General features: G+C 42.2%; 1 protein-coding gene across 5 annotated transcripts in view; it reads left to right on the top strand.

Moving 5' to 3' along the window:
* PPP2R5E (protein phosphatase 2 regulatory subunit B'epsilon) overlaps positions 1-22,268 on the top strand; it is an 89,860-nt gene that overhangs the window by 37,685 nt on the left and 29,907 nt on the right. For all 5 annotated transcript variants that reach the window (XM_080981059.1, XM_080981058.1, XM_080981061.1 and 2 more), the window contains one exon: positions 18,776-18,972. In XM_080981059.1, coding sequence (XP_080837185.1) covers positions 18,776-18,972 — 197 coding nt within the window. The remainder of the gene's footprint in view (positions 1-18,775; positions 18,973-22,268) is intronic.

Below are 22,268 nucleotides of genomic sequence, written 5' to 3'. Positions count from 1 at the left end.
TGCTTAATTATGAATTTATGCATGCAAGTACTGTGTTCACCTCCAAGTATATACACAGGAAAGGAAGGGATGGTGTTAACAGACATATCGGCTGTTGGAGCCTAGCCTTATGAGCATCTTTGGTGAAATATCATATGATTCTTCTTTCATAATGGCGTTTTTTTAAAAAATGGATGTGACAGCTGGAACCATCAGTGGAGTAGATGAGTTGTTTACTCATTCCTGCCTCGCACACTGTTGTGCTTCCTAAACTTTTTTCTTGCCTTCTCATCTGAGAACATAGGCTTTACATTTTTGGCAGGTGAGAGCATGCCCCGTTGATTTGACTGACAGCCGTGTTGGGCGTGACTTCGGGTGGGGGAGGGTTGGGGCCCAATAGCCAGCTACCTTCCTGATACTTGAGATTAAGGGTATTGTGTATGTGTGTTTCCCCCCTTTCTCTCTTGTGGAGCTGGTTCTTGCCTAATTAGGAACTTAGCTTGTTGCTTAAATTGTTAAGTTCTTGGGAGGAAGGCAAGTGATGTGCCTCCCCACTCAACTGGGGAGAGTGGGATGGGGGGCAGTTGCAGTACTTCTGGGTAAGGGGAGGTATGGTGTGGGAGGAGGGACAAGCCAGATAAAAACATAAGGGTAAAGGACCTGGATGGTTAAAGCTAGTCAAAGACGACTATAGGGTGTGGCACTTACATTGCTTTTCATGCCAAGGGAGCCAGCATTTGCAGACAGCTTTCTGGGTCATGTGGCCAACATGACTTCTGGCGCAACCAGGCGCCATGATGGAAGCCAGAGTGCATGGAAATGCTGTTTACCTTCTTGCCACAGCGGTACCTATTTATCTACTTGCACTGGTTTGCTTTTGAACTACTAGGTTGGCAGAAGCTGGGCTAGAGCAACAGGAGCTCATTCCATTGCACGGATTCAAACTGCCGACCTTCCAGTCAGCAAGCCCAAGGGGCTTAGTGGTTTAGACCACAGCGCCACCTGTGTCCCTTCAGGTAAGGGGCACGCAGCACAGACAATTAGTGGCAATGCTGTGTGTAGGGCTCCTCTCTAACCTGAAGGATTGCTATTGTTACACCAGCCAGCTCTCAGGTTTGTGGGTGCTGCTGTTGAATGCCAGGTTGGCTTTGAATAAGATTTCCTTTATCCATTTGATCATGAATGAGGAGGCCGATCTAGTTTCATTGCTGAGCACTGGATGGGCTAGTAGGGTGGAGCTTGTCTCACTCAGCTGTGCCCATCTGGGTACTCTCCGTGGCTTCATGGCAGACTTGAGGGTCAGGAGGAGGAGTTGCAGTATCTGTAGGAAGTCTCTCTCCTGGCTTCTGTCTGCTGGAGTGGACATCCTGAGTGTATATCTGAACCTGATGTTGGGTAGGACAGATGAGAGATTCTGCTAGTTTACTATCTGCTTTGCTGCCCAGCAGTCTCCATTGGGCGAGCTAATAGAGATGGTCTTCAGAACTCCAATATTGTTGGTTCTAGGAGATTTGAACATCCATGCTGAGGCTGTCAATTCTGCAGCATGTGGCCTGCCACACTTCGGGATCTGGTTTTCTGAACCAGGCAGGAAGAAGGTAATCTGAGAGCAAAGGATATTAATACCAGGAGCTTGTCATGCATGGATCATCTCCTATTGAGATTTAGGATTTCAACTGTTTCCCCCCTTGCAGAGGTGTACAACCAATCAGGGAGGTCTGCCCCCGGTGTCTGATGGATCCAGTTGGTTTCCAAACTACTTTTGGGGATTTTCTAGCTGATAATGGATGTTACAGTTGCTGTAGCCTTGGCAGATTTTTGGAATATGCAGATGAGCCAGCATGTTGACATGATCACTTGTTAGAGCCTAAGTGGCTCTTCCTTATTCTCCAGAGGTTAGGGTAATGAAACAAGTATTGTTTAAACCAGTGCGGTCCAACTTTTTATACCAAGTGGGCAGCAAAAGTACCATATTTTTTGCTCTATAAGACTCACTTTTTCCCTCCTAAAAAGTAAGGGGAAATGTGTGTGCGTCTTATGGGTGAATTCAGGCTGCACAGCTATCCCAGAAGCCAGAACAGCAAGAGGGATTGCTGCTTTCACTGCGCAGCGATCCCTCTTGTTGTTCTGGCTTCTGAGATTCAGAATATTTTTTTTCTTGTTTTCCTCCTCCAAAAACTAGGTGCGTCTTATGGTCTGGTGCGTCTTATAGAGCAAAAAATACGGTAGTTTGACATGGAACCCATGAGCCTCACACTGCCTTGTCACATGGGGGTGGGGGGAGCGAGGCCAAAATGTGACACCCCCCTAGCCCTTCTGCTGCCTTCCCAAAGCTGGGTTGGTGAGGTGCGAGGCTTTGGAAAGGAGATGTGAGGCTCTGGTAGGGTCCTAGAGCCCTCCTTCCTCCAGGAAAAGGTATGTCACATAAAGTGCTAGCTAGGCTTTGGGAAGGAAACTGGACTCTAGGATTCTGTCAGGGCCCAAATATTGCTGACGGCTGCCCCCCAAAAAAAGCCCTTGAGGGCCGCATGTGGACCACCCTGGCTTAAACACAACGGGAGACAAATGCAGTCAAAATGAGTGCTCATCAGGCCCAATCAGTGGCACAGGTCCGCACTTTAAAACTCTCTTTGTTTCATCCTGGAGCTTTGCCTGCCCTGCGAAAACCTCTTTACTGCTGAATCTGAGCAAACGTCAATCCGTGGAAAACCTGAGTTGCCGTTTATTGCACTTCAGCTTTAAAGAGTGGGATTTCATGGGCAAAGCTCTGGGGTGAAAAAAAAGAGTGCTCGCACCTGGAGCTTGAAATCATGGACCTGTGCCTGGAAAGCATGGCAGTTGGTATTTTTAAAGCTGTAGCTTCTATACTCAGCCCTACTGTGGGGTTGTCTAGGTACAGTGGGTTGTAGTTTCGAGAGTTCTGTAAGGATTCTTGTATATATTCTGTATTCAATGCTATTTCTCCAAGTTTTTGCTTGAATCAGTGAAGAGGCCATTGGTGAGCTACTGTGCTGTGGAGAAAGGAAGTTATGGGCCAGATGGAAAATCTGCATTCCAGTCATTGCTAATTCAAGGGTGTGTATTTGCACATCCAAGAGAGGAGGAAGTTATCAATCTAATTAATGAAAAGAAATCCTCTTTCAAATAGTGCCTTCAAAGAGAGAACACCTTTTAAAAGTCACTCGACAAAGCTGGCAGAGATTATCTTGTCTTATTGCAAAACTCCAAATGCACACATTTGTTTGTTCCTTCTTGAAAAGAACATATGGGGATAGTAGTCAAGGAGGATCATCTCTGGCTTGCTTTCTGTCCTGCCTTCGTGGCACAAATTTATATAGCTCAATAAATTGATGTATTTTAGCTCCTTAGCCTTAGAGAGCTCTTTATAAGGTTCTTTCTGATTTATACAGAATAGGTGCACTTTCCCTTCAGATACTGTGCTCAATCATAATTAAATTAATTTCTTTTAACATGCTTCCTAATAATCAAGAGCTGCCATGATTGTGGTTAAGGCATTTGACCACTTCCCTGGTTGCAGGTTTCAGCCTCCCTGTATCTTCTTACACTGGATGGCTACTACTAATGCACTTGTGTCACCAGACTGGAAAAGTTAGCCATAGCACTAAGTCATAAATATTTGGTGCCTTAATCATTCCAGTACCTTAATCAGGTGGTGTGTGATTCAAACCTAGGAATTTGGGGCCTGATAGTTCTTCTAGGCTTCCTCAGAATGCTGATGTATTGAAAACATAACTTTATATCAGAATAGCGTCTCATGGGCCATAAGAAGAGTTGTGTGTGGTGATAAAGTCTCTAAAGGCTTTGGCTAAGGTGGGTAAGTGTGGAGCAAGGCAGGCAGCAGTAAGAAACAGCCCTTGTGACTAGATTTACCTCCAAATATATGAGGGTTTATGCTTCTGAACGCCAACTGCTGGGAATCGTAATCTGGAGAGCGCTACTGTGCTCATATTCTGTTTGTGGGATCCCTGTAGGTATCTGGTTGGCCACAGTGAGAACAGGATGCTGGAATAGATAGGCTGTTGGCCTGATCCAGCAGGACTATTGCTCATTAGGAGCAAGATTGACCTGTTTGTTTCTTCTGGGTAGCTCCTGAAGGTTTTGCTGATCGTCTTGCAGTTCCTTCCTGTGGATATTGGAGATGATGTGTCGGTATGAGTTTTAAAAGGAGCTCTGGGTTGGTCCTTTTGAAAGTTTAAAATATATGCATTTAAATAATTTTATAAATGTATTTAAAATTTGTGTTGTTTTTTATGAAATTCTAAGTTCTGTAGCTTCTGTCTTGAAAAGAAATTTCAATTAGAATATTTAAAGTGCATTTCAGGAAGATGCATCTTCGAGTATCTTGTCTGGCTTGCTGACTTCTGCAGAGCTTTCTTGGATTATTCAGTTCTCTTAGATTGCTGTTTTGTCCTCCCAAGTACAGCTCACTCAGCCTGTCTTTCCTGCTTATGATGATTTTTTCCATTCTTATGAAGGCGTCCTGTGTATGCTGCTAATCACAAGGAAAATATAGTCAAGCTGCTAGATGATCCAGTTCATCTGATCCAGGCTTAGAAACAAACTTGGGAGGTTGTAAAAGCTGACTCAAACAGAAGGTGAACTTTTAAAGCTCCTGAATTCTTCTCGGATATGTGATCAAAGTCTGATCTGGAGAAGAATTCCGCCTTCTGCCATTTTCTCAAGCCCACGAAACATCTCATTTCTAGGGCTGGGCGATGGATCAATATATCGTCCAAAACTGGTTTGAAGTCTATATCATGATACCAGTTTCATAATTTTTGACCTGGCTACATATCACAAATCATGATTGTGTGTGTGAGCTAAAAATCACAATGTGGGAAATGTGAAGCCAGCTAGTGCCTTTATATAGCTTCATCCTTATTTCAGGCATTGTGATATATCAGTATATCACGATGTTTAGCTGGTGATATATCACAATGTTGACAACCAGATATCGTCCAGCCCTACTGTTAGTCTCTACATAGTTCCATCCTTATTTCAGGCATCATGATATATTGAGATATCGTCATGTTAGCTGGTAATATATTGCAATGTGGAAAACTAGGTATTTCCCAACCCTATCCCTTTACTTTTTCATTTGTGGTAGAATCTACAGTGGAGGTGAGAAGGAGGAGGGTAGTTTCCTTTCTTCCACCCTGCCCCTTTGCCTATCACCTTGATATGCTAAGTAACCTGTGCTTGGGAGATTTTGGGTCATGTGAATTTTCTAAGCACCTGCTACAAACACCCTCCTCTCAATATGTGCATCAGCTGTTGCTGCTGCCATTTTAAAGTTATGACAATGGAAGATGGTGAGTGTGTTTTGGTGGATATGGTTTTTAGGGGATGCAACGTGGTAAATCCGAGGCGAATTTGGAAGAGCTCACCCACCCATGTATAAAGCCAGTGTGGTGTAGTAATTAAGAGCAGTAGACTCATAATTTGGAGAACCGGGTTCACATCTCCGCTACTCCACATGCAGCTGCTGGGTGACCTTGGGCTAGTCACACTTCTTTGAAGTCTCTCAGCCCCACTCACTTCACAGAGTGTTTGTTGTGGGGGAGGAAGGGAAAGGAGAATGTTAGCCGCTTTGAGACTCCTTCGGGTAGTGATAAAGCAGGATATCAAATCCAGACTCCTCCTCCTTCTCCATAACTATTAGGGGAAATGCCGTTATTTTAGCCACTAGTTGCAAATGCCATAGTAATACAGTGGTGCCCCGCAAGACGAATGCCTCGCAAGACGGAAAAACCGCTAGACGAAAGGGTTTTCCGTTTTGGAGTTGCTTCACAGGATGAATTCCCCTATGGGCTTGCTTCGCAAGACGAAAATGTCTTGCGAGTCTTGAGATTTTTTTTTTCACTCCCCCCCCCCTTTATCTAAGCTGCTAAGCCTTTAATAGCCTTTTAGCAGCTAATCTGCTAAGCCTTTAAGCCTTTAATAGCCGCTAAACCGCTAATAGCGCTAATCCGTTAAGCCGCTAATAGGGTTGCTTCGCAAGACGAAAAAACCGCTAGACGAAGACACTCGCGGAACGGATTAATTTCGTCTTGCGAGGCACCACTGTACAGACTTTCCAGATTTTCATGTGAAACTAATAGAAAGATTACATAAACACTCATTGGCCATTTAAGGAGTATTGTTATTGGAAATTAAAAGACGCCTGCTTCTTGGGAGAAAAGCGATGACAAACCTAGACAGCATCTTAAAAAGCAGAGACATCACCTTGCTGACAAAGGTCCATATAGTTAAAGCTATGGTTTTCCCAGTACAGTGGTACCTCAGGTTAAGTACTTAATTCGTTCCGGAGGTCCGTACTTAACCTGAAACTGCTCTTAACCTGAAGCACCACTTTAGCTAATGGGGCCTCTTGCTGCTGCCGCGCCGCCGGAGCACGATTTCTGTTCTCATCCTGAAGCAAAGTTCTTAACCTGAAGCACTATTTCTGGGTTAGCGGAGTCTGTAACCTGAAGCGTATGTAACCTGAAGCGTATGTAACCTGAGGTACCACTGTAGTGATGTATGTAAGTGAGAGCTGGATCATAAAGAAGGCTGATCACCAAAGAATTGATGCTTTTGAATTATGGCGCTGGAGGAGACTCTTGGGAGTCCCATGGACTGCAAGAAAATCAAACCTATCCATTCTGAAGGAAATCAGCCCTGAGTGCTCACTGGAAGGACAGATCCTGAAGCTGAGGCTCCAGTACTTTGGCCACCTCATGAGAAGAGAAGACTCCCTGGAAAAGACCCTGATGTTGGGAAAGATGGAAGGCAAAAGGAGAAGGGGACGACAGAGGACGAGATGGTTGGACAGTATTCTTGAAGCTACTAACATGAGTTTGACCAAACTGCAGGAGGCAGTGGAGTGCATGGCATGCTCTGGTCCAGGGGTCATGAAGAGTCGGACACAACTAAACGACTAAACAACAATTATTATTGGAGCTAAAATTCAGCCAGAAGTTACACCTTTTCTCAAGGGCTTAGCTCAAGAGCATGTGCAGCAATAGATTGCTATTATTTTGAAAATTAATTTAAAATTCCTCATAAAAATAAATGTTAAACCAGAAAAAACCATCATTATCATCATCTTTATTGTTATTCTGGAAGAGGGAGAAACTGTACAACAGCCTGTCATTGTATGGCTAGACTTCAAATGCTTTTATCTTTTTTTTTTAAAATGATATTTATTAAAATTTTCAAAAATACAGAAAGTAAAGATTAAAGTACATTCAAAGCCTTATTTTCATACATCCACTTTCCGGGACTCCCCCCTTCCCCCACCCCTACCATATTCCACTTTCATATTGTTGGCTCCACAAGCTCTCAGTTCTAATTGAAACTTAATTTGTTTAGACCATTATTCGAATTTAAAATTTATACACTCCTCATCAATACCCTTAATAAAAAAACAAAAGTTCTCTCCCCAGGGCCCACCCCATTTTCATTCCACAATTTCCCTTTTTTTAATAATAAGGACACCCCACACAATAGAAATATAAGAAATAAGAAATGAAAAGTGTAATAGATGAAAAAGAGCCAATTCAGAAAAAAAAGTTGACAAGCCTTTGGATTTTAGTTCTCCCCCCCCTGTCCCCGGTTTAATTTCCCCCTGACCACCAAACCATGTTATCTGCCTGGAATTCTTAAAGTCCATAAATCACCTATTTCCCCCAACTCCTTGCTGGCTTTTTCTTTTTATAGTTATTTTTTTAAAACATTTAACTTCAAATCTTTAATAAAACTCCCCCCATTGTTCTTTCCAAGTTGTAGTCCAATTTCCTCTTGTTCCGCTGCTAAAACGTTCTAATTCAGAAGTTTAGTAACTCTGCAGGGATTATTGTTATTCAGGAACAAAAACTTGCGTTCAGTCCCTTCCTTTCTTCAATAGAAAATTCTATTGTCTCCTTTAGCTGAACACCCTGTAGACAAAATATTATTTCCGTTTTGCAGCTTTCCCAGAAGATAACCAGTCCTGTAAAATTCCAATGGTATTTTTCCACTTACGACCATCTTTGTAATGTCCCGAAACTCCTCTAGGGGGATTGTTGTAACTTTGTTTTCTCTAGTCCAAAAGTCCGATTGTTATCCATGTTTTCGCCATTTTGTATCCAAGTTTTAACGGGTTATAGCAAATTGTAACAAATTTAACCAGCAAAGTTCTCATAATAAAATCCTCTCTGCTTTCCGACTTTGACAGCTACTTTGACAGCTGTCAAAATCTCCGACTCTTTTCACCAGGCTCTCTCTTCAATCACCCCGGTTCCCAGGGGGGGGGTTACGTTTCCCTTTTCCCTCAATTCTTCCTCCAGCACAGTTCTTGTAGTTCCCCATCGTGGAATTCTTAGTTTTTATCAGCAATACAAATCTTTTTGGACCTTGGTTTCCCCATCCTTGTTTTGGAAGGTTTACAATAGGGGGGGGGACTGACTTCCTTTTTGGATCCCCCCCCGCTCGTGTCCAATCCGAAAAAAAAATTCTTTTTTTTCTCCTTTTGAACCCGGTTTCCAAATTACTCACGGGTTGTTGTTAAGAAGTCCGAATTTTCAATGGAAGAAGTCAGCGCTCTCCACCGGATGGCATGCGGCTTCGCTCGGCAGGGATAGCAGAGGACTCAAAGCACCACGCTTCTCCCCGGCACCCGATCCGTAGCCTTTAAAAAGGCTCCTTCACGAGTCGGGAGGGCGCTAGCGGTGCCAGCCGAGTCTCCATGTCCACGGCCTCCGTGGCCGTGGTTTTTAAGGGTCCCCGCATCGCCGGTGCGGTAGGACCCAGCCCCTGCCGAGCAGGCTCCCTCCGGAGCTCGGAGGGAGTCCGCCATTCGGCGATGGCGCCAACCCGGAAGTCCTCTCAAATGCTTTTAATACTGAACACATAACTTGTCTTGTGTTAAAAGTACTATTCTTGAATTTTGGTTGTGCATTCAGTCATGTAAATGTTACCTAGTAAGATAGTATCTGTCTGCAGTTTATTTGAATGATACATTAAAAAAGGCAGCATAGGTTAGATGTATATTGAAAATTACATGCCTATCTTCTCAGAGATTATTGAAAAACATGTGCCTATCTAGTATCAAAACAGAGTTAGTGTTGCTCCTGTAATGCAAAGGTTGATATTTACCTGAATCTATTTTTAGGTCCTGTGTGTGCAAGCTTCATTGAATTTGAAGAAGTACAGAGCAGTATTGGTTATTAGATTTTTTAAATAAACCTTTAAATATTTAGGAATGTGATTGTGGCATGGGAATAGCCAGTGAGTGTATAGACTTTTGGGAAGGCCTGCAGAAATATAAATACGTGTGTGTGTGTGTGTGTGTGTGTGTGTGTGTTACGACAAAAAGTACATATCTTTGATGCTTATCTGACTTTATGAGGCAGATAGTCAAAGAGCAGACTTCTGGCACGTGTGATACCACAAGGAGTGTCCCCTTCAGGTAACCTGGTCCTGAGTAGTTGCTTTGTATACTAACAGCAAAACCTTAAACCTGTTCAGTCAGAGGGAGTGTAACCCCATCCAGAAACTGGCCTGTATCTTAGACAGTGGAGCCACTCACCTACAAGGCCTCTGTCCTGCTGCCACTCAGCTCCAGTTTATTGGCCTTCGTCCAGCCCTACACTGTGTTCAGACACTGGTCTGGGCTTGTGGAGCCACACCTGGCTTGGATGTCATAGAGTTGAGCGTCATCAGCTTACTGATGGCTTTTTTCTCCAAATCTCCTAATGACCACACCCGCTGGCCTCATATAAATCTTAAACAGTGTGAGGGACAAGATGATACCCTGTGGGTACCTTAGTACAATTGCCGGGCAGTCCCCTGATGCTGCTCTCTGAAGCCAAACTCCCACAGAGCGCAATTCCCATCTTATAGAGCTGGTCCAGGAAGATTCTGTGACCAGTAGTGTCAAAAGCTGCTGACGTTGAGTAAAAGTCCCTCTCAATACAGGTATGAAATGCATCCCTATTCAGAATGTAGGATGCTCTGGTTTCATTTTTCTGAAGGTAAGATTTTAATCCCTATGGTTATGGAAACATTTTAGACCATGGGTAGGCAAACTAAGGCCTGGGGCCTGGATCTGGCCCAATCGCCTTCTAAATCTGGCCCACGGATGGTCCAGGAATCAGCTTTTTTTTACATGAGTAAAATGTGTCCTTTTATTTAAAATGCACCTCTGGGTTATTTATGGGGCATAGGAATTCATTCCCCCCCCAAAAAATATAGTCCAGTCCTCCACAAGGTCTGAGGGTCAGTGGACCGGCCCCCTGCTGAAAAAGTTTGCTGACCCCTGTTTTAGACCATTGTAGTCTGGGCTTCTTAAAAGCAGAGGAGGATATTGGAGTTTTCCAGTGATCTGTGCTATGCATGGACTTATTATCCTGTTTTTATGCTGCTTCTTTATTTGCCCCCGTGACTCTATTCACTAAAAGAGAATGTCAGTTGGGCAACCTGATTCCGATTGGGACTTTAGCTGTTGCATCAGAAGAACTCTGAACATCACCCTATTAAATATCTATAAATTAAGTTGCTAGGTAAATTTACCTTGGACCCTTTACAAACACTTAAAAAAACCAGTGCACTTTAGTGTTCTTTTGTGTTTTTAGTAGGAAAGTACAGTCTCCCTTGCAAGCCTATATGCGTGTGCGTGTGCTTGTGTGCCGGTGTGTATACGATTGATTGGAATATCAGAACTGGAGGGCTGTGTGTGCTCTTTGCTAGAAACAAAACCAACCACATCAAATTGACTGAAAAGTTGTAAAGAAAAGCTGAATTCTCTATCTGTATACATATATACATGGGAGTAGATCCACAGGGGTGGGTGGAAGGTGACTTTTTCACCCTCTTTTCTCCCTGCCAACCCCAGAGGACCTTCCACCCCAATGCTTACCTGAGGTTTATGGGGTCATGTTGAATAGACTGGGGCTGACAGGGAAGGGACAGATCTCACTTAAAAGTGTGTGTCGTGGGGAGTTGTCAATCCTCAGGGGAGCATTTTCAAGGGCTCTTTCGACTGTGAGGTGCAGTAGGAAAGTCACCTTTTGGCCGCTGACTCCAGTCCGTGCAAGTAAAGAAAAATAAAGCGTGCTTTGCGTGCAGAAGGTTCAAATGTAAATCTCTGATGTCTCCAAGTGGGGGTGGGAAAGTCTCTTGCCTGAACCCCCCATGGAACTGATACCACTCGGAGTAGACAATACTTAGCTAGGTAGACAAATAAGGTGACTTGGTATAAGGCAGCTTCCTGTACAGTATTCCTGTGCAAAATAGTCATTGTTCAGTTGTGAATGATGTCTTATTCTGTGATCTTATTAAAGTTGATTATTTTTAATGGGGGGGGGAATTAATTTCAGGACAAGTAAGGGGAACTAGGGGGAATTGTTGGATGGTAACATAAAAAAATTAATAACTTAAAAAGACAATTGTGCAGTTTTTCTTCTCTCCCTCTTTAGGGAACGGGAAGGGAAATATTCTGTAAATCCTGGCCAACTCACACCCTTCCTGCCCGCCACCCCCAATTCTGAGATTTTACCAGGTGTTGTCCACGCACTTTTAGCATATTTTTCTGGCCACAGCAAGGGCTGCAAAAAAAAGTTTTTCAAGAGAGTGACTTTTGTTCTAATTTTTCTTCTTTCATGGAATAACAGAATAACCACAGTCAGTACTCTAAGTGACTGGTTTTTTAGAAAACAATTTTGCTTTAATTGATGAGACTGCCTGATTTGTCATTGCGGGTCAAGATAAGGAGTAGAATCACATTTTAATTATGTTAAGGGTGATAAAAATTGCTGCATGCCCCCAGTTATTTTGGACAGACAAGCGATGAGCAAGAGTCAAGTTGAGTTCTTTGTGATCTAGCAAGTTACTTCTGCATTCCTGTGCCTTGCATTTTAAGACTTCTTTCCAGATATTTAAAATTGTTCTTGATGGGGAAACTGTTGAAGAGGTTTAGATTTTGAACTGCCATCAATACACAAGGCATGTTCTTGTGCCACTGATGTGGCGAGACTACTCTATATTTCAAAATAGTAAATGCCATTAAAGTGCTGCGTGAGAGAAGAAGCACATTGTATACAGTAGTGTGAGTCAGATTTTAAAGCAACAGTGGATTTGCAGTGTTATTTCACCTGAAAGAAGGCAGGAAATAAGATACCAGAAGAGGATACAAGTAGTTCTTGGAATTGAAGCGGGAGTGTGTTGGTAGAGTGTCAGGTTTCAAGGCCAGCATCAAAACCTTGGATTTAAAAAAATATATATCCCTAAACTGAGAAAGCAGAATGTGCTAATCTGGTTCCCTTGGTGACCGATAACATCAAAACAGAACATAAAATAAAGCTAACCTGGGGGCCTTAATAAGAAAGATCCCTACTGCAAACAGTCATATATTTGAAGTGAATGTTTTGCATTACTTTCTACTTGGTGACCCAGGAAAATAGTTGTGGGGAGGGAAATAAATTTAAAGTGGAATTAGCAATCCCAAAGCTGTGTTGTGCTTCTGCTACAAAAAATAAAAATGCATATGTTGACTGCAGTTGAAAAGGAATTAGAATTGCTTTTGAGATGGGGGTAAACCCCCCCCCCCCCAAGAATGGGAAAGGAAGGGGGAAATGCTGTAGTGACATGAAAGGTCAAACGTTTCTGGTATCTCTTGCACTAGATTTATAATGCCCTAACTGCAGAATGTATGGCAGCTTTTTAATCTTGTCTCATGACAGTCTATAAATACCTGGGTTTGGAGCTTCTTCATGCTGTTGTCTAAAAACCTTTGGCTCTACCCTAACCACAGTCTTGAAAAAAACGGAAACCTTTCCTTTGATCCATTCTCCTGTGAAGATTTGAGAGATATCCTCTAATGCGAGACAAAAAAGATCCTGTGAAAGGAAAAGTGAATATAGGAATGTAAGTGATTGGAGGAAAAATAAAGACCTAAAATATTAAGCAGACTGCAGCAAATAGTATTTATTCTAAATATTTATGTTACGCTTTTTGAACTGCTCAAATGAGCTTGCAGCCAAAATTAAAAATAATAGTCAGCAATAAAAATATACTATAATTAATGGCACAACCAGTGAAGCAGCATAACAACAAAGGAGGAAGGAAAAAAGATGTCTGAATAATCATTCTCCCTTTGATAGAATATACAAGAGTATATTCAACTCTTGAAGTTGCATTCCATCATGAGTTCCTTTGGTGCCGCCAAATCTCTGTAACTGTGCTAATTAAATGTTGTAAGTTTGAGCATTCTGTGGCTCAGTTAAGTTTCTGATGAGCAAGACTGGCATGTTGACAGGTGCAGGGTGTTTTTCTTGCATAGACTTTTCTGGGGCGGTTTTTCTGGAAACATTTCTCAGTTTTTGCTGTGGTTTTTAGGAAACTGTTAGGTCAAGGGGAACACCTAGTGTAACATATTTGTAGTTTGGGTTTTTGTTGTTTTTTTAGAGGCATTTTTGTGACCAGTATTATTCAATAGATATCTACTCATTCTTTGTGTTTGTGCTTCCCCTATGGGCGATCTCAGCTCCTCCAGAACTGAGACCTGCTACAGTTTCACAGAGTGCCTGCATATAGTGTGGAGATTGCTGTGCTAACATGAGCTTCAGTAGCCTCAGTCTGCATTGCCCCTTTTGACCCAGAGGCAGAGGTTGAAGGACTTACGAAGTGTCTTGCAGAAATTGAGATCCAGCTGAATGCCAGCTGACTTAAGCTCTGCTATTTCAGCTCACAGAGAAAGCACTTCAGGATTATGAAGGAGCCTAAACTGCTTTAGGTATGTTTTGGACGAGAACACATGTCAAAGCCTGATAGCAATCTTTCTGTGCACTGAGTTCTGTTTGAGTTCTGTTCCAGGTACCTTATTTATCTGAGGTATGCTTCTAAACAATAACAGAGACTTGTAAAATAGGCCTGGCTGGTGTCTACCTTTATAATGTTTTTGGTACCAGACAAAAAAGTTCGTAATCACCCAGGCTTCTTAAATTGTTGTAAATTTAAGTTTTCTGTTTTAAGGATTTTATCCTTTGTCGTTACTTGTATTGTGACATAATGGTTGTACAACAGACGCAGGTGGTGCTGTGGTCTAAACCACCGAACCTCTTGAGCGTGTCGGTTGTAAGGTTGGCAGTTTGAATATGCGCGATGGAGTAAGCTCCCGTTGCTCAGTCCCAGCTCCTGCCAACCTAGCAGTTTGAAAGCATACCAGCGCAAGTAGATAAAGTGCTCTGGCTTCTGTCACGGTGTCCTGTTGTGCCAGAAGTAGTTTAGTCATGCTGGCCACATGACCGGGAAAAGCCCTCTGCGGACAAACGCTGGCTCCCTCGGTCTGAAAGCAGAGATGAGCGTTGCACCCCACAGTCGAATTTGACTGGACTTAACCATCCAGAGGTCCTTTACCTACCTTTACCAGTGGTTGTACAACACTCTAAAGTCCTAAAAGAAAGAAAAGTAGTATATTTATGTTTTAAATAAACAATATCTTACTGAGCTCATGCATTCAGAAGAGAAAAGACAGTTCTGCATTGCAGGGGTTGGACTACATGACCCTTGGGTCTCCTCCAACTCTGCAGTCCTATGATTCTATGACACTTTTTCTGGATATCGTATTTTTGGCAGCCTTAAGCTTAAGAACCTGTTAGTAAATAAGGATATAGAACCCATCCAAAGAGGCAGGACACTTCTCGGATCTCTTAAGGGTTCCTAGAAATCCTGATGTATCCAACTGAAAAGGCCTTAGATGTGCCAGAGAGCAAACACCATCAGTCCCAGGCCAAAGTCTAGCGGATGGCTTTATTTGGCTCACTAGTGCTGAAACATGCTGCTCTTTTTATTGTTTTGCTTTTTTTTGTTAGTCAATCAAAGTGCTCAGTGAGCAGAAGAGCAGGATATAACTATCAATGATTATAATAATTAAGGCATCCGTTGATAAATGACTTTCTGCAGTTTTGCAGGCGACAGTTGCTAGGCAGGGCAGAGTACCCATGGACCAGCTTTGATGTGCCACATTTATCTTCTGCTCTTCCACTCACTATAATATTTGAAAATGTGGAAGCAGCTATTGTTGTTTGTGCCAGTAGCCTTGAAATTTTGTTTTTCGCCCAGCTTGGTTTAATCCAGGGGTGGGGAAGCTTTTCTGGGCAGAGGGCCAAGTCTTTATCTCTCCTGCCTCTGACAAGGGTGCCCACCTGTCAACCCACCTGAGCTGATAATGACATCAGATTGTGCTTCTATTTAAAGTCCCAATTGAAGTGAACTGTGGGGCTTCTAACAACCCTCTGCAAGAATTCTTCTTGGTTTGAATGAAAAGTAGGGTGGGGGTTGTTTGTGTGGCTAATTTAAAGTCCTTTGTACACATTCCTGGAGCAAACTGCTGAGGTTTGAAGAAGTTTGTGGGGTGTGTGTTGGGTGTTGTTGAATGCATACTCCAATCTGCTCATTAGTTCATGGGCAGATGGGAGTGTACCTTTGGATTTGGATTTGATATCCCGCCTTTCACTCCCCTTCAGGAGTCTCAAAGCGGCTAACATTCTCCTTTCCCTTCCTCCCCCACAACAAACACTCTGTGAGGTGAGTGGGGCTGAGAGACTTCAAAGAAGTGTGACTGGCCCAAGGTCACCCAGCAGCTGCATGTGGAGGAGCGGAGACGCGAACCCGGTTCCCTAGATTACGAGACTACCGCTCTTAACCACTACACCACACTGGCTCTCAAAGGTCCTCCACTTCTTCCAACTTCCATGGTTTGAAGAAGAAACATGGGGAGTGGGGATGTTTCAGTCACGTTCCAATCTGCCCATCAGCTGATAAGTCAGGTGGGAGCGCACTTTCTGGATCCAAGGAGCAACCAGAAACATTAAGCTGCTGATCATTCCTTTAAACTCCCGTTCTTATCCACCCCACACCTGATTTTGTGTGGGGGCATGACTTCCTGAAATGGACCTGATGGGTCGCATTTTGCCCATGGGCCAGAGTCACCATTGGTTTAATACAGACGTACCTTGGAAGTCAAACTGAATCTGTTCTGGAAGTCAGTTCGACTTCCAAAACATTTGACTTCCAAGGCGAGACTTCCAGTTGGCTGCAGGAGTGTCCTGCAGCCAATTGGAAGCTGTGCCGAACGTTCGGCTTCCAGAAATCATTCAAAAACCAAAACAATCACTTCTGGTTTTTGATCATTCAGGAGTCGAAATGTTCGAGTTTACAGGCGTTCGGCTTCCAAGGTTCCACTCTATAAATTGTTAAATTTCAGATGTGGGCTTTTCATCCTGCCTAGCTTTTCTGTCCCCATCCATCCCTTCTTGGTTTCTTTTGCTTACCATTTGGCCTGCAGAAAAGTTCTGGACAAGTTGAAATATTGCTCACTTCATGATTTTTTTAAGTTAAAAATCTACTTAGAAGTAGTGCTCTACAGTTGTTTTTATATGTTCTTTCTCTTCTGTTTGTGACTCAGTCACAAAGCACTTAAAGCAGCAACACATTGAATTAGGCAGTGGAATAACTCCTAATGCAGGAAAGCACAACTCTTGCACTCACAGTGTAAACCTATTTAGTGACAGTGTCTGTAGAGAAGCAGAGACAGTGATAGTTTCCTATCTTGCAGCATGTGAATTGTGGAGTCTGACATAAATGTAAGCCTACCAATCAGTGTGGGTCAGTCTGGAGTGGGTGTGCTGCCTGTGTCCAGTCAGGGAAGAAATTGGAGCATGCAAGGGGAGGAAAGAGCATGCAAAGCCAAGGCTTGGAGCAGACATTCAAGTTTTGGTTTGCCTATTATTAGATACATGGTGTTGAATGGAAAAAATATACTATGCCACAAAACTCCTATATATTTTTATTTTGTTTCCAACTAAAATTTGGAATCCAGAACTTCCTGCTAGAAAGCGAAAATTATTTTGTATGTATTGGGTGAGAGTCTGAAGATAAACAGCCTTGTTTAAGACTGCAAAATGTGTACCCGTTGAAGCATTGCTTTAAAATACAATTTTGGGGTTTTTCCCCCTTGTTTTGCGATGCTGTTTAAACATTGTGAATAAAGCTGCTGCTCCTAATCAAACTGCAGGGTAGAGGAAAAATCCTTTTTCTTTGCTTGGTGTCTGCTCTTCAAATAAAGCTCAGTGTTTGTTCTTGTGACTTGCCCATTATTATTAGCCCCCTGGGTACTTGAGATTAATCTACATTTTATGCATTTCCTTTGAAAATGTGTAACAGCGTAACTAACTTGCCACTGTGAATAAAATGGAAACCGTCAACTGTTCTGAGGAGATTTATGATGACTTGCCACATTCATGGTTACCTTCATACAATATTTTGAGTCAAACATTGATTCAGAATGAAGCAATAAATCCAAAAGGCTTGTGTTTACAGGTCCACCCCCCGCTTATGCACAGGTTATGTTACGGGCTCCTGTGCGATTTTTGCATAAGCAAAAATCGCCTAAGTCGAGAGCACCCTCTAAAAAGCCTCTAAACACTTGTATTTTCCTGCTCTCCAGCTCTCTCCCCCCTCTCTGGGGTGGCTGGGGGACGTGCAGGAAAGTGGCTGCTGCGCTGCTGTGTGTGTCAGCTGCCAGGCGGGGAGGCTGAGCAGCCTAAACAGAGCCCTGCTGCACCCCCAATCTCTTTGGGGCTTCCTTCACCCTCAGTGAAGTCCTCTTTGGGTTCTGGGAGGGGTCTCCTCACGAGCCACAAGGACTCTCCAGCTCTCTCCTGCCATTTCCTGGTTTAAATCTATTTATTTCCCAGTGCCGCACATATATGCAGACATGCACAAATTGATCATGTGCGGGGGGGATGGGACGACACACCTGTATATGATTTAAAGCATTATAAATTATACATATTACTTATACTGAGGTCCTCTTCCGAGTGTCTTCTGGTGGTTCCCTCAAGTGAAGTTACAGGGAACCAGGCAGAGGGCCTTCTCAGCAGTGGCACCTTCCCTGTGGAACACCCTCCCATCAGATATCAAGTAGATAAAGAGCTACACAACTTTTAGAAGACACTTGAAGGCAGCCCTGTTTAGGGAAGTTTTTAAAGTTTGATGTTTTATAAGGTTTTTAATATTCTGTTGGGAGCCGCCCAGAGTGGCTGGGGAAACCCAGCCAGATGGGCAGGGTATAAATATAGCAGTAGTAGTAATAATAACAACAACCACAACCTGTTAAACACTTAGACATGTATGGTGAGGAGAGCATTGAGTGTTGTAGTATTACGCTTTTAAAAGATTTACTTGTGCATCTGATATGCTACTAGGAAAGTAAAATGTTGGGTTTTTTTAGCCTTTTCTCATCCAGAATAAACTCAAATATATGCAATATTTTTTAAAATGAAAGCTAAACTTGCCCAACTCCCCATTCCCAGATTTCTGTGCAGTTTTTGGAGAGATTATAATGTTATTAGTTGAAAATACAAGTGACAACTGTTGTAATAAAATTTGAGCCAGTTTCTTGGTCCCAGTCTTAATATGCCTGTGAATAAATAAAAAGTGCTATTTTATTATTTGAGCTGTTTGTGATATTCTACTGGTGCTAGATGGAAATTAAAGAACTTGGTTCTTTTGAAGGACTAAGGCTGCCAGATTGCCTTTTGCCTGTTTGGGCTTATTTATGAAACCATGGATATATTACTAGTTGATGATTTAGTATCCAACATACCAGTCTCTGAAAAGCATAATTGTTCGTATGGTTTCCTTTTTTACAGATGTTCAATGGCTATTGCTGCTTTTGTTGTCCTTTTGAAGCGTGATTTGTTTTATGCAGGAATGTTAAGACTAACACAGGCTTTCCTTTTTTCCTTTCCAGACGTTCCAACTTCAGAGCAACCTGAGTTGTTCCTAAAGAAACTTCAGCAGTGCTGTGTCATTTTTGACTTCATGGACACACTTTCTGATCTTAAAATGAAAGAATACAAGCGCTCAACTCTTAATGAACTTGTGGATTACATTACAATAAGCAGAGGCTGTTTGACAGAGCAGACTTACCCTGAAGTAGTTAGAATGGTAAGTTTTATCACGAACACTTTATAAATCAAGATAGTGATAGCTACTATGTGTGCTCAATAGAACATTGGAGTTTGCATGATGGATATCATGTATTGCTGTAAAGCCTTTCAAATGCAACATGGGGAAGACAACTTTACTTCTGGTAATTCACAATATGAGATGCAGCCAAATTTATCATGTCTGCTCAAAATGCAGTGGGTAGGTTGGGATCACAGAAGACTCATAGGAGGTTTTGTATTCCTTATTTTGCTTAAATACAGGTCTTTCAAATGTTGGGCTTCTTAGCTGTGGTTCAGAACACTTCTATACAATGTTCAAAAGTTGTTGTACGGTGTTTTGATGTTAGGGGAAATACCATTTTACATATGTGACATTAAAATGCTTTAAAGTTGTGGATTTTAAATAGTTATTTGGATTGCACCTAGCACTGTCTTACTAATTGTATTGATTTTTCAAATGGCGAGGGGCCTTTTACAACTTGGCGTGCTGTGGAAGTTGGAGGAGCCATCAGAGTCTATGTTGAGATTGCAAAGCACTTTGTGAATAAATTTTTTTACATCTGTTCAGACTTGAACTGCAGTTGTGTGTGGAGTGTGCTGAATGTGTCTTTAACACAGTCTTTATCAGGTTTCTGTGCCTACTTTTATTTGTTTGACTAGAGGAAATGGACGAAATTCTTTGAGAGATATGCTTGATCCTTTCCCTTTCCTGGCTGACAAAGACAGGAAGGCTGAGATTATCTGTCTGGGCAACCTTGAGAGAAGGTTCCATGCCTTCTGTTCTCAAGAAGGCAGTGATGTGCCCTTTGATGAAGCTATCATTTTACTCAAACAGACTGGGAAATTGTCTAGTCTTGAGTACTGGAGTCTTAGGCTTGGTAGTTGTGTATTGTGTTTACCCAGCTTCAAATTTACCTGGATGGGAGCTCGTTGTCTAGATCCCTTTCAGTCTGGTTTTATGCAGAATTTTGCGACAGAAATGTTTTTGGTTGCCGTAATGGACATCTTGTACTGAGAAACACAAATCTGCCTAATTTTATTTTAAGGCCACCCCATTTAGTCGTCGTGATCACATTTTGTGGTATTGAATTCCATAGTTTAACAGTGCATGGTGTGAAGTACCGTATTTTTCGCTCTATAAGACGCACCAGGCCACAAGACGCACCTAGTTTTTGGAGGAGGAAAACAAGAAAAAAAATATTCTGAATCTCAGAAGCCAGAACAGCAAGAGGGATCGCTGCGCAGTGAAAGCAGCAATCCCTCTTGCTGTTCTGGCTTCTGGGATAGCTGTGCAGCCTGCATTTGCTCCATAAGACGCACACACATTTCCCCTTACTTTTTAGGAGGGAAAAAGTGAGTCTTATAGAGCAAAAAATATGGTACTTCCTTTCGTCTTCCAACATTAAGCTTGCATTGGCTGTCCCCAGCTTCTAGTGTTCTGAGATAGAGAGAAAAACCACTCTGTTAATTTTATCTACAGCTTACATAACTGTATACACATCTATCATTTCCCTCCTTACTCCTTTTTTTTTTTTTTAACTAAAAAGCCTAATGATCCCTAACATGTAATTTGCCTTTTTCACAGCTTCTGCACAGTGGGGTCCACATCTTCATTGAGCTATCTACTTTGACCCCAAGGTCTTTTCCCTGCTTCGTCACTTGTCAGTTCAGACTCTATTAATATATGAGGATTTATTGTCCCCTTGTGGATCACTTTACACTTGCTTATTCTCCAGGTTCTCTCTCAATTTTTTAGCTCAGGACACCAGATGAAAACAGTACCCCATCCAAATTTGGAACGGTGGTTACGCCAACAGGAAACCTGTTTCATCTACATGTTCAACTCTGTTCATCTGGGGGGATTGAATTATGAGTTAGATTTTCATTGTTTTATTTAATTGCATTATCTGCCATGATCCACTGACTGGATGGGGTACTGTTTTCATCTGGTTGTCAGGCATTCTTCCTGCTAATGTTGTGCTGTGTCTTTAATTTCCCTTACCGTATATTAGTTTCACCTGTGGCTAACTATATTATATTCTTTACAATTTGTTACCAGCATCAGTGACTACAGTTATCATATGAGCACTGATCCAGAGCATATTTTCTACAGCGTTTATATTTACTTACATGTAAGATTGGGTATGTATCTTAGTTGTATATATTGTATTATGCATTTTATCTTATACAGACGCAGGTTTCATCGCATTTATATTGTAATTTCAGCTTGTTAAGAAATTGAACTGCATCCTTGTCATATTAATTCTTACAAGTCTGGCTGATGAAGCATTGAACGAAATAGATTCATTATCCGGAAACTCTGTTCCAGCGATATTTGGTGACAGATTATGTATATATCAAACTTTGAATTATTCTACCGCGACTGGTGAAGAAGATTTAGAGACTTTGGCTGCAATTTCTGATCATTTGTATTAGTCTACAAATAGTGTTTAGTGCCATTGTTATTGGCCATTGTGTTGTGTTATTTTGTTCAGCTTGTCTGTATTGCAACACAGAGCTCAGGGATGGATGGCAGGTAGTGATGACTGCAGAGTACTTGGAGTCAGAGTTTGTATTGCAGAGTTTGGCGGATAGGTAATAATGAAAAGCATGCAGCATTTGCTCATCAGAATCTAGGTTGGAAACGAGGAAACCTGTAGTGTTGATTCAGTCATGGCCTGAAACCTCCAGAGGGCTGAAATACACAGGTGTGTGTGTTCCAGTTCCCACCTCCCTGGGTGGGAGATCAACTTGCATTTAAGGGGCAGTGCTTCCATATTGGGGCTTTTATGCCATTGTTACTGGGAAATAGCTGAATGAATTTCTGAAAAGGGATAGTAGATATCTGAGGATGTTGGCAAACAAACCTCAGAAGCAATGGGTCAAAGAAGCAGAGTTCAAACTGGTGGTTCTTTGTTGGTAGAAGTATCTGCCAAAAAGACTGCCCCAGTTGTTGCTTCTTAAACATGGTCCTGGGAAAGGGAATTTGCCCTTCTGAAGCAGAAGTGCCCATGTCTTGGTCCTGGACCACAGTATTTTTTTTAATGCTTTAGGATAACATAGATGGGAAACATTGGTTTATCCTTAGCTGCTGTAACTGAACAGTATAAATGATGAAATAAAGTTGAAAGGGTTGCGAGGAATATTTGTTTAAGTTGGTCATTGGTGAAGGGGCTGTTTAGATTGAAGTTGCATTAATAAGATATGTGTATTGCATCCCAGCAACATCCAATTTCCCTGTACCATGCTTATGGGAAGCATAAAATGTTCATGCTTTAGTGCTTGATATATATG

The sequence above is a fragment of the Podarcis pityusensis genome (assembly GCF_964106645.2).
Source record: "Podarcis pityusensis genome assembly, chromosome: 1".
Lineage (NCBI taxonomy): Eukaryota > Metazoa > Chordata > Lepidosauria > Squamata > Lacertidae > Podarcis > Podarcis pityusensis.
This window is presented reverse-complemented; position numbering and strand designations above follow the sequence as displayed.